Here is a 9,992-nt window from a genome sequence, read left to right on the forward strand (position 1 = left end):
GCTTATTTCTATTTATTTATAAAAACACGTTTTCTCCTACCTCTAATGTCGCTCCCTATTTTTATTTAAAATAAAATAGGCGCTGAAATGAAGTTACGGGGAGCTGAGGGTGGAGGCTGCCTCGGTGGAACTTCGCAGGAAATCAGGAAGAAAATAAACCCCGTCGTTAATTTCTTGCCTCGTTGACTTATAGCAGCGTTTTTATTGTTCTTATGCAAATCTACTCAGAAGTCTCGCTGGAGTACAGAAGGCCTGACTCCCAGGAAAGCATTTTAGGAAGGAACCCCAATACACTGCTTTATGCACTTAAAAAAAAAAATAAACCTGATTGTAAACTAAAAGATTTAAAAAAAAAAAAAATTAGCAGAGGATGGTTTCGATCCATCGACCTCTGGGTTATGGGCCCAGCACGCTTCCGCTGCGCCACTCTGCTGCACGCGGTACGGCGTGCATTGACAGTATATAAAGAATGTAGTCTTTTTTTCTTTTTTTTTAAGCAAAGCCATCAGTTCTGCAAACAAGAGCGTACTGCATTCTTTGACCAAGTTTATTTTAAAGTAGTCACTTGGCAGTCAAGAACAGCTGCTTTGACCCAACGAGACGAAAATATAGTTCCTAATGCAAAGCATTTAAAGGGAATAAGACACTACGCAGGAATGGAGGCGAATTATTTTTGTATGAATGGTGGCCGGTTATTTTATTAGGCTTCTAGGTGGCAAATAAAACTTCCCTGGCCAGCATGTTCTAAGAGTTTCCTCCCCTCCACTTTTATTTTTGATAGTGCTCGATTTCTTGAATTTGTGTTAGAACAAAGACAGCGATTGGCTCTTTTCCGGAAAAGCTGGGTGGCCCTGAAAAGGACCTTTTGTTGATGTTTTGGTCTATGGAAGCGGAGGAGCCGTTAACCGCCGAAGCCGTACAGAGTGCGGCCCTGGCGCTTGAGAGCGTACACCACGTCCATGGCGGTGACAGTCTTCCTCTTGGCGTGCTCGGTGTAGGTGACGGCGTCGCGGATGACGTTCTCGAGGAAGACCTTGAGGACGCCGCGGGTCTCCTCGTAAATGAGCCCGGAGATGCGCTTGACTCCTCCGCGGCGAGCGAGGCGGCGGATGGCGGGCTTGGTGATGCCCTGGATGTTGTCGCGGAGCACCTTGCGGTGCCTCTTGGCGCCTCCTTTCCCCAATCCCTTGCCTCCCTTTCCGCGTCCCGACATCCTCACGAATACTGCAGCACCAACCAAATGTGATTCTGCCGCTGTCCAAGCCTGTTTATATACAATGTACTCCGACCAGAATGAAAACTAAGAGGCGGAGCCTCCCGCTCAATTCCCAGAAAAAAAAAAAAACCTTGGCGGGCAACTTTGGTTCTATCCAATGAGAAGAGGGTTGGGTACTTTCAAATAAGCCAATCGGCGCCCTCGTTGTCCTTTCAATTTGAAATTGTTGTTGGCGCCTTCACAGTCTTCTCGCTTTAGCGTTTTCGTGGCGGCAAGATATCATTCGCGTTATATATATATTTCTGTGCTGCTATGACAGAATAGCTGAAAGCGGCTGGTGGCAGTATGTATATACGCAGAATTCAACCAGGAACAAATAATAACCAATTATAAAATGAAGCCCAACCTAATTATGTATATATCACAAGATACACAGCTATGAAAAATCAATAGTGCAACTATAAGCACTGTCCACTCAGAAGTAAATTCCACTGAGTACAACAGGGCTTACTCCCAAGTGTGTATATACAATTGTACCCCAAATTGTTCTGGAATTTGGGGGTTCCAACTGAGATGCTTAAAAAGTAAGGATGAACATAGCCAGCCTCCCTAGCTATGTACCAGTACTGTGCTATGTCCAGGAAAGAACAGTGGCTAAGATTCCAAGACACTAACATTTATTGTTATTTTCCTTCCTCCATCATGCTTCCCAGCTTATTGATGTTTTTCATAGAAAGTAAAGACTACGTGCGATCTACTGTGCCCATACAAAAGGGGTGGGGGAGAATACACTCCATATTTGTAACGGGAGGGTGAACCGGAAAGATCTTGACAGATGCACAAAAAGTTGTGTGTGTGTGTGTGTGTGTGCGCACAAATGCTACATCCATGGATTTGCCCATTTTTATTTTCTAGCAGGCTTCCTGTAGCTGTTTATTCACCTAGCCAACAGCAGCACCGATGCTGTAGCCTTTTCATTATACACAGCAGGAGACCACTTAAACCTAGAGATCTCAGGTAACTTTTGTGATCCTCAACACTTAATCAGAGTTTAATGAAGATGTGTTACAAAAGTCCTAATGAGTGGAGCTGTGGACAAAACACTTTCATGATACATCTTTGGTATATTCACTTGAGGTCAGCTATTTTGACGGACAGCAGGGCATCACTGGTGCTGCAAAACTGCACCCAATTGCTGAGATATCTTGCAGCTTGATATCTTCAGGTAGTGTGACATCAATTCAACAAAGTGTTGTCAGCTTAACAATCTCTTTAACACAAAAGAGGTTGGTTATTTGGGGGCCTCCAGTAAAGATTCAGATAATACCCTGGCACTTTACCACAGATTGTGTCAAAAGGGGCTGGACCAAGGTATTTTGTAGATTCAGAGATCCTGAATGATCCTAAGAAAAAAAGTACTGTGGGACCATAAATATGCAGTGTTTGAAACAGATTCTTTTATATATACAAATGCTTCTAAATACAAGTTGTTGGAAACTGCAGGAGAGGAGAGTGCTCATGCTCAGCTTCTGCTTGCTGGTTTCTCACAGGCATCTCATTGGCCACTGTGATAACAGGATGCTGTGCTAGATAGGCCATTGGCCTGACCCAACAAGCTCTTCCCATGTTCCTATGGGATGGTGCACCTTAGCATGAGTTGAAGCTCCTCATGCTGCTCGCCTGCCTTTGCTCCTGTGAATACAGCAACATGGATAACCAGTGTACAATCTACAGTTGTTTAGCAAACCTATGTTACATTAAGACAGGGGTAGGCAACCTAAGGCCCGGGGACCAGATCTGGCCCAATCGCCTTCTAAATCCAACCTGCGAACAGTATGGTTTAACTTGAGTAGAATGTGTCCTTTTATTTAAAATGCATCTCTGGGTTATTTGTGGGGCATAGGAATTTGTTCATTTCCCCCCAAAAAATATAGTCTGGCCCGCCACATGGTCTGAGGGATGGTGGACCAGCCCATGGCTGGAAAAGGTTGTTGACCCCTGCATTAAGAGGTGGCAAAGAAGTTGTGAAGTTGCTTCTGCGAAATGCTTTTCATTAAAGCACTATTACACATACTCTTATATTGTGTTTATATCCCACCTTTCCAACCAGGAGCTCAATGTGGTTCTCCCCCTCCCCATTTTTATCTTCACAATAACCCTGTGAGGTAGGTAAAGTTGACAGTGGCTGGCCCGAGGTCACCTTGGTTAGCTGAGCTGCGATTTGAACTCAGTTTATTTCAACTTTGCCAACTCACCTAGAATAGTTAACTGTGAATCTTTTATATACCTTTCTGCAACCAATGTGGTACAACATGTGGGATCCCCACTTCACAGACAGTATGCAGGAGTTTTCTTTTAGTGACCCGTTAAAAGACTGTGAATAAAGGAAGCTGGATGTTATCCCACAAGAGTAAGTACTACTGCACATGATTATTGAATTGATGGGTTACCAGCAAGGACCGGAATCTAATCAGACTTCAGGTGTTCCAATCAGTTATTGCTGATTGCTAGTATTCCCAGAAAAGTCTGCAAATTTAACATGCAGCCCTGATGTCCCCTTTCAGAATATTTTGAGACCTAGGTGCACACAAGAACTTGGCTCCCCAAACAAATGCAACTTTACACAAAACATTACTGATTGAAAAGGAATTGGCATACTGACTTTGAAATAAGAACAGCTGTAACCCTAATCAGAAGATGGGTTGGGAACTGCCTCCCTACAGCAATAGAGAGATGTTTCTGTGAAACATCTGCCTTATTAGCCAAACATACCACTAAACACATTGCTGTGTAGCAGACTTTGGAAGATGGTGGGAATGAAGGGGAAATGGAAACAAGTTGGTGATTTCAATAAATGGAGATTTGGAGACAGCTGGGGAAAGGGAGTTAAGTTCTGGAGCACTCAAAACAGTATGGGCTTTTTGACTTTAAGAAACATAGGAGAAAGTGGAGACTGAAAAGGGCTTGTATAAAATGGGGGGAGGGGGGAAATGAATAGAAGAAAAATGCATTGAGATGGGTAAGAGAAGGAGAAAGGAAGAAATAACTTGCCAGATGGATTCTAAAAATTCATCTGTCCAGGAGTGTAAAGTTTTCAGGTGGGAGCTTCAGGCCATTAAAACATTAGGTGGAGAAGGGATATATATTTATGTGATTATATCTTCCAAGTCTGGTGCTCTTTTAATTCACAAGTGATAAGAGCTGTACCACGACTTAAAGGTAATAACAATTAATGGAATTAAGTTACTGCATCTTGGCTAAGCTGAATGTGTCCCATCGGAGCAATATAAGTCCTCTCCCTACCGAAACAGAGCTTCTCCCCTCATTTGCAGGCTAAGACTCAAAAGCAAAAGCTTAGCTTAAGAAGTATCTCATAACACAATAATGTAAAGTAACTAGCATTTATTTCCACGAGACAATTAACACACAAGTAAAGCCTCTTACATAAAGCTCACGCGCAGTTTTTCTAGCAAATTTAGCTCTTTTGCAGAGAAAGTGGGTGGCTCTTAAAAGAGCCGTTGGTTTGTTTAAAAAAGCTGCTGCGCCCAGACTAAGGAATTACTTGGAGCTGGTGTACTTGGTGACGGCCTTGGTGCCCTCGGAGACGGCGTGCTTGGCCAGCTCTCCGGGCAGCAGGAGTCGGACGGCGGTCTGGATCTCCCGGGAGGTGATGGTGGAGCGCTTGTTGTAGTGCGCCAGGCGGGAAGCCTCGGCCGCGATGCGCTCGAAGATGTCGTTGACGAAGGAGTTCATGATGCTCATGGCCTTGGAGGAGATGCCCGTGTCCGGGTGGACCTGCTTGAGCACCTTGTAGACGTAGATGGAGTAGCTCTCCTTGCGGCTCTTCTTGCGCTTCTTGTCGCCCTTCTTCTGCGTCTTGGTGATGGCCTTCTTGGAGCCCTTCTTCGGAACAGGCACGGATTTGGCTGGCTCCGGCATCCTGCTACGCTGAAACTGCGACCAACTGAGACTATGGGTGAAAAAACAAATGCTAGCAAAGTCTTCGCAGCCCGCCTATTTATTCACCGCCTCCCCGCGGTTCGGCGCACAATCCTCCCGCTTTCCTATTGGCTCCTTTCGGCGCCCTGATTAAGCAAGCACAACGCGCACAAAAGGTTTTCTGGAAACCAACCAATCATCACAATGGGTGACGTGAGACCTCGGCGTTTTCATTGGGCACAATGAGAAGCCGCGCTTTCATTGGATGCTGTGGTGGTTTTCAGCGTTCAGCCAATCGAAATTGCCGAGGCTGAGTCTCAGGGAGGGTATAAAAGGGCCAGAATCGCCATGTTGCGACTTACTTTTCCGGTTTCTCCTCTCGAGCTGTTCTTCTGCTTTAGAAGTTGGTATCATGTCTGGACGCGGCAAGCAAGGAGGCAAGGCTCGGGCCAAGGCCAAGACTCGCTCTTCTCGTGCCGGGCTGCAGTTCCCCGTGGGGCGTGTGCACCGTCTTCTGCGCAAAGGGAACTACGCAGAGCGCGTCGGAGCCGGAGCGCCCGTCTACTTGGCTGCTGTGCTGGAGTACCTGACTGCTGAGATCCTGGAGTTGGCCGGCAACGCTGCCCGGGACAACAAGAAGACCAGGATCATCCCTCGCCACTTGCAGCTCGCCATCCGCAACGACGAGGAGCTGAACAAACTGCTGGGCAAAGTCACTATCGCTCAAGGAGGAGTGTTGCCTAACATCCAGGCTGTGCTTCTTCCCAAGAAAACCGAGAGCCATAAAGCGAAGGCCAAGTAAATTCTTCTCGGATTTTTAGGAGACATCGGAGACATTTCAAAACAGACAACAAAGGCTCTTTTAAGAGCCACCCACAATATCCAGAAAAGAGCTGATTTCATTACATGTATGTTTTCTGACAATGAATTCGTAATATGGAATTTGTATTCCCAGTGCTAGTTAGCAGAGACGTAACTTAAGGGTCTTATGCTTTGCGCCAGTTCCTGCAACTATCTGGTATCGCCAGAGCGTAAAACACTTTCTCCCGCGTCATTTCAGTGTCACAGTGTGTATCTTTCGGGGTAAAACGGCAAGCGCAGCACGGATCTAACATGAGGCTTATCCGGCAGAGTATCATTTACGTATCTTAACTTTCCCCAGATGTGAAGTTTGTGTAAATCTGGCTTGCTATGAAGCCCTTCGCGCACCTTTAACCTGGAAGCCAGCCTCTGTTTTCTACTAGGCTTACTCCCAGATAACTTGACATTGCTGTCTCCCGAGTTTCCCTCTTGGCTTAAGTTTCTGGGCTCTTAGATGGCAATATACGGTACAATACTCTTTAGTCCTCCGGAGTTCTCTGGATACAAGTGTGGCTAGAATAAGGTAACAATATAATACAGACCGATAGTCTAACAATGTAGCACATCAATGTGTAAACGCAGCAATAGCAACCATCTCCCCTGTAGTTCATAAAGAAATACGTAGTGTCTTGTAGGTCAGCAAGTATTATGTCTGATGGAGGGGCTCAGGCATTGTAACACACGTGCCGAAATAGCTCAGTTGGGAGAGCGTTAGACTGAAGATCTGAAGGTCCCTGGTTCGATCCCGGGTTTCGGCAATGGTTTTTCTTAATTTATGATAGTGTGTGAGGTTCCACTTGCTTTTTCCCGGCCTCCTCCTATACACACTAAGAAATGGTAACACATGTTCAAAACCAAACTTCTTCCTACATGTGTAGAAAGTAGAAAACAATTTTTGCAAACGTTTTCCCTGTTTCCTCTACTGTTCAGAGGGGAAAAAATTTAAGTACTGTATGTGCTTTATGCTTCTTAATATCTGCAATGTTGTTCCTATTTGATTACGCTGACTAGGACTGTTGGAATTTGCTAGTACTCCAGATTCCAAATTCCCCACATGAATATAGGAAGAAAACCTGCTTCTTGGACCATGTTATAAAAGCATTAAATCTCTGTAAATTATGATAAAGCTGCATTAGCCTAATACACCCACCCATGTAAAATTAAGTTGAACCCATTTAAAATAGGAATAGCCAAGCCATTTTTTAAAAAGGCTTTCAGAATGTGTTCAGCTTGGTATAACAGGTGTGATATCAAAGCATGTACACAAAGCAGATAAGGAAAGCTGCATACAAAAGAATTAAATCAAGAGATATGCATGCTGATGTTGCAAGATAAAGCAGTTTAGGGCAGAGTTATAACCATTTCGAATGGTTAAAATAGGTACTCAAGAAGATCCCTGCTGGAGCAGGTCCATAGCCCATCTACCTCAGCATCCTGCTCTCCCAGCGGCCAATCAGATGCCTGTGGGAAACCCGAAAGCAGAACCAAAGCACAAGAGCTTAGGTCTCTTCATGCAGTTTTGAGCAACTGGTGTTCAGAAGTATTGCTTCCTTCAGCCAACCTAGCAGTTCAAAAGTATACCAGTGCAAGTAGATAAATAGGTATAGCTGCGGCAGGAAGGTAAATGGCGTTTCCGTGTGCTCTGGTTCCCATCACGGTGTCCCATTGCGCCAGAAGTGGTTTAGTCATGCTGCCCACATGACTCGGAAAGCTGCCTGTGGACAAATGCTGGCTCCCTTGGCCTGAAAACAAGATGAGTGCCGCAACGCCATAGTCGCCTTTGACTGGACTTAACCGTCCAGGGGTCCTTTACCTTTACTTTACCTTTTACCTCCTCCAGGCAGCCATTGTGGCTAGTGGCCATTGACTGTCTCCCCTTTATGACTTTGTCTAATTCTCTTTTAAAGCCATTGTAGAAGACAGCCCTGATATTTCACAGCCACAATGATGCCCAAGAATATAGTCATGTAACAGGGAACCATAAAACGGTTAATATCTGAGACTCATCAACTGACTCTTTTCAAATGGACTTTCTCCCTCCCTCTTGAGAATTTAATATACAGGAGGTTGTTAAATTGCAATGTAACCTAATCTGTGTTTCCTTAATCAGATACAGCAGAGCAATTTACAGCCAGGCTGAAAATGGCTGATTTCTTGCTGTAGTATGCACGAGTTGTTTGTTGATTCTGTGGCCATCCATAATAACACTAGACCATGATTGTTGTTGTTTAGTCGTTTAGTCATGTCCAACTCTTCGTGACCCCATGGACCAGAGCACGCCAGGCACTCCTGTCTTCCACTGCCTCCCGCAGTTTGGTCAGACTCAGGTTTGTAGCTTCGAGAACACTGTCCAACCATCTCATCCTCTGTCGCCCCCTTCTCCTTGTGCCCTCCATCTTTCCCAACATCAGGGTCTTTTCCAGGGAGTCTTCTCTTCTCATGAGGTGGCCAAAGTATTGGAGCCTCAGCTTCACAATCTGTCCTTCCAGTGAGCACTCAGGGCTAATTTCCTTAAGAATGGATGCATTTGATCTTCTTGCAGTCCATGGGACTCTCAAGAGTCTCCTCCAGCACCACAATTCAAAAGCATCAATTCTTCTACGATCAGCCTTCCCTTATGGTCCAGCTCTCACTTCCATACATCACTACTGGGAAAACCATGGCTTTAACTATACAGACCTTTGTTGGACCATGGTTAGGGTTGCCATATTTTGAAGATCAAAAAAGAAGACACATTTTGGTGACTTCTACTCATGAAAAAGAGGACATTGGCAACCCTACACATGCCTACACAGAGGTAAGTTTTGCTGCGTTCAGTGGGACTTACTCCCAGCTAAACCGAGGCAGGATTGCAGCCTGAGATACTTATTAAGGCCCACGGTTTTGTAGACTAAAGATCCCTAGAGAATATGCATAAAGGATTATGCTCAGCCTGAATGTTATATTCGCACACATATATCTACATATACAAAGGCGTACAAAAGTGTGGGTGTTTAGGGGTGTGGGTGTCAAAGAGTGGACACTGAAATGTGAAGTCTATAGCAATATAAATACAGAGAAGCACAGACCCTTCTTCTGCAGCCTTCTGTAACCTGGTGCTCTTTGGATAATTGCCTCAATCAGCTCAAGCCAACATAGAAGGTAGTCCAAAACATCCAGAGGATACCAATTTGGAGAAGCCCTTCTTCATGCAATTATTATTGTTGGCATAATGCTAGAGCCCTTGTGACTGCATTAATCACTTATTGCTTTCCTGCCTTCACAGCCACCCCTTTGTTATTTCTCCTGTGTTGAATTTTGGGTTGTAAGCCACTTGGGTGTCTTGTACTTTGTAAAAAGCCATGCCCACTGATGGTGCTGTAAACAACAGCATCTATAATGATTATAAACAGCAGTGCACACATGTGCCTAAGCTGTTCAAAGGGTAAATGTTGTCTCAGTATTAAGTAAAATGCCTTAGGCACAACATGGGTGTTTGAACTAAGTTAAGAGGCCATATAAATTACTAATCTCTGTAATTTTAGATCGTGATAATAAAAAACTGTACCGTCCCTGGGTGGGCTCGAACCACCAACCTTTCGGTTAACAGCCGAACGCGCTAACCGATTGCGCCACAGAGACCTCCGCACAAGCCCTCTACCATTGATCAGTCGTCCACGATTTCAGGAACATTTTGATCGATGTTGATAAATAAATAAAAACTTTAAACATCTCACAATAGCAATGATCAGTAGAATGACACTAATTCATATTTGTGTCCCGGCCCCTCTTCTATGTATGCATCTGGTGTTAGGATTGCATCTCTTCTTTTATATGCTCCGGTAAACTCTGTTGCGTTTCAAAATTTCACAAATGGTTTAGCTAAATACACTTAAAAAAAACAACAACACCACGAACACCTAGTTAATTTCTGGAATATTTTCTCATCAGTCTCTCGTTGCATTTTAATCTCGTCTGGTCTCAGCTTTCCCATACC

At 44.6% G+C, this 9,992-nt stretch overlaps 2 protein-coding genes and 1 pseudogene across 3 annotated transcripts; 1 reads left to right on the forward strand and 2 right to left on the reverse strand.

The window, feature by feature from the left end:
• Positions 1–721: 721 nt before the first annotated feature.
• LOC309326542 (histone H4) lies at positions 722–1,213 on the reverse strand (the record flags this gene model as incomplete). The annotated part of the gene is made up of 1 exon (XM_081835358.1): positions 722–1,213. The coding sequence occupies one exon, from the start codon at positions 1,211–1,213 to the stop codon at positions 902–904; it is 312 nt and encodes a 103-aa protein (XP_081691484.1). The 3' UTR covers positions 722–901.
• Positions 1,214–4,603: 3,390 nt separating this feature from the next.
• LOC309327428 (histone H2B 7 pseudogene) lies at positions 4,604–5,299 on the reverse strand (annotated as a pseudogene). The gene has a single exon. The product of its transcript is annotated as a histone H2B 7 pseudogene (transcript).
• A 131-nt stretch (positions 5,300–5,430) lies between these two features.
• LOC309327427 (histone H2A-IV) lies at positions 5,431–6,079 on the forward strand. Its single transcript, XM_081836693.1, has one exon. The coding sequence runs from the start codon at positions 5,568–5,570 to the stop codon at positions 5,955–5,957; it is 390 nt and encodes a 129-aa protein (XP_081692819.1). The 5' UTR covers positions 5,431–5,567; the 3' UTR covers positions 5,958–6,079.
• The last annotated feature ends 3,913 nt before the right edge of the window (positions 6,080–9,992 follow it).

The sequence above is a fragment of the Podarcis erhardii genome (assembly GCF_964252035.2).
Source record: "Podarcis erhardii genome assembly, chromosome: 13".
NCBI lineage: Eukaryota > Metazoa > Chordata > Lepidosauria > Squamata > Lacertidae > Podarcis > Podarcis erhardii.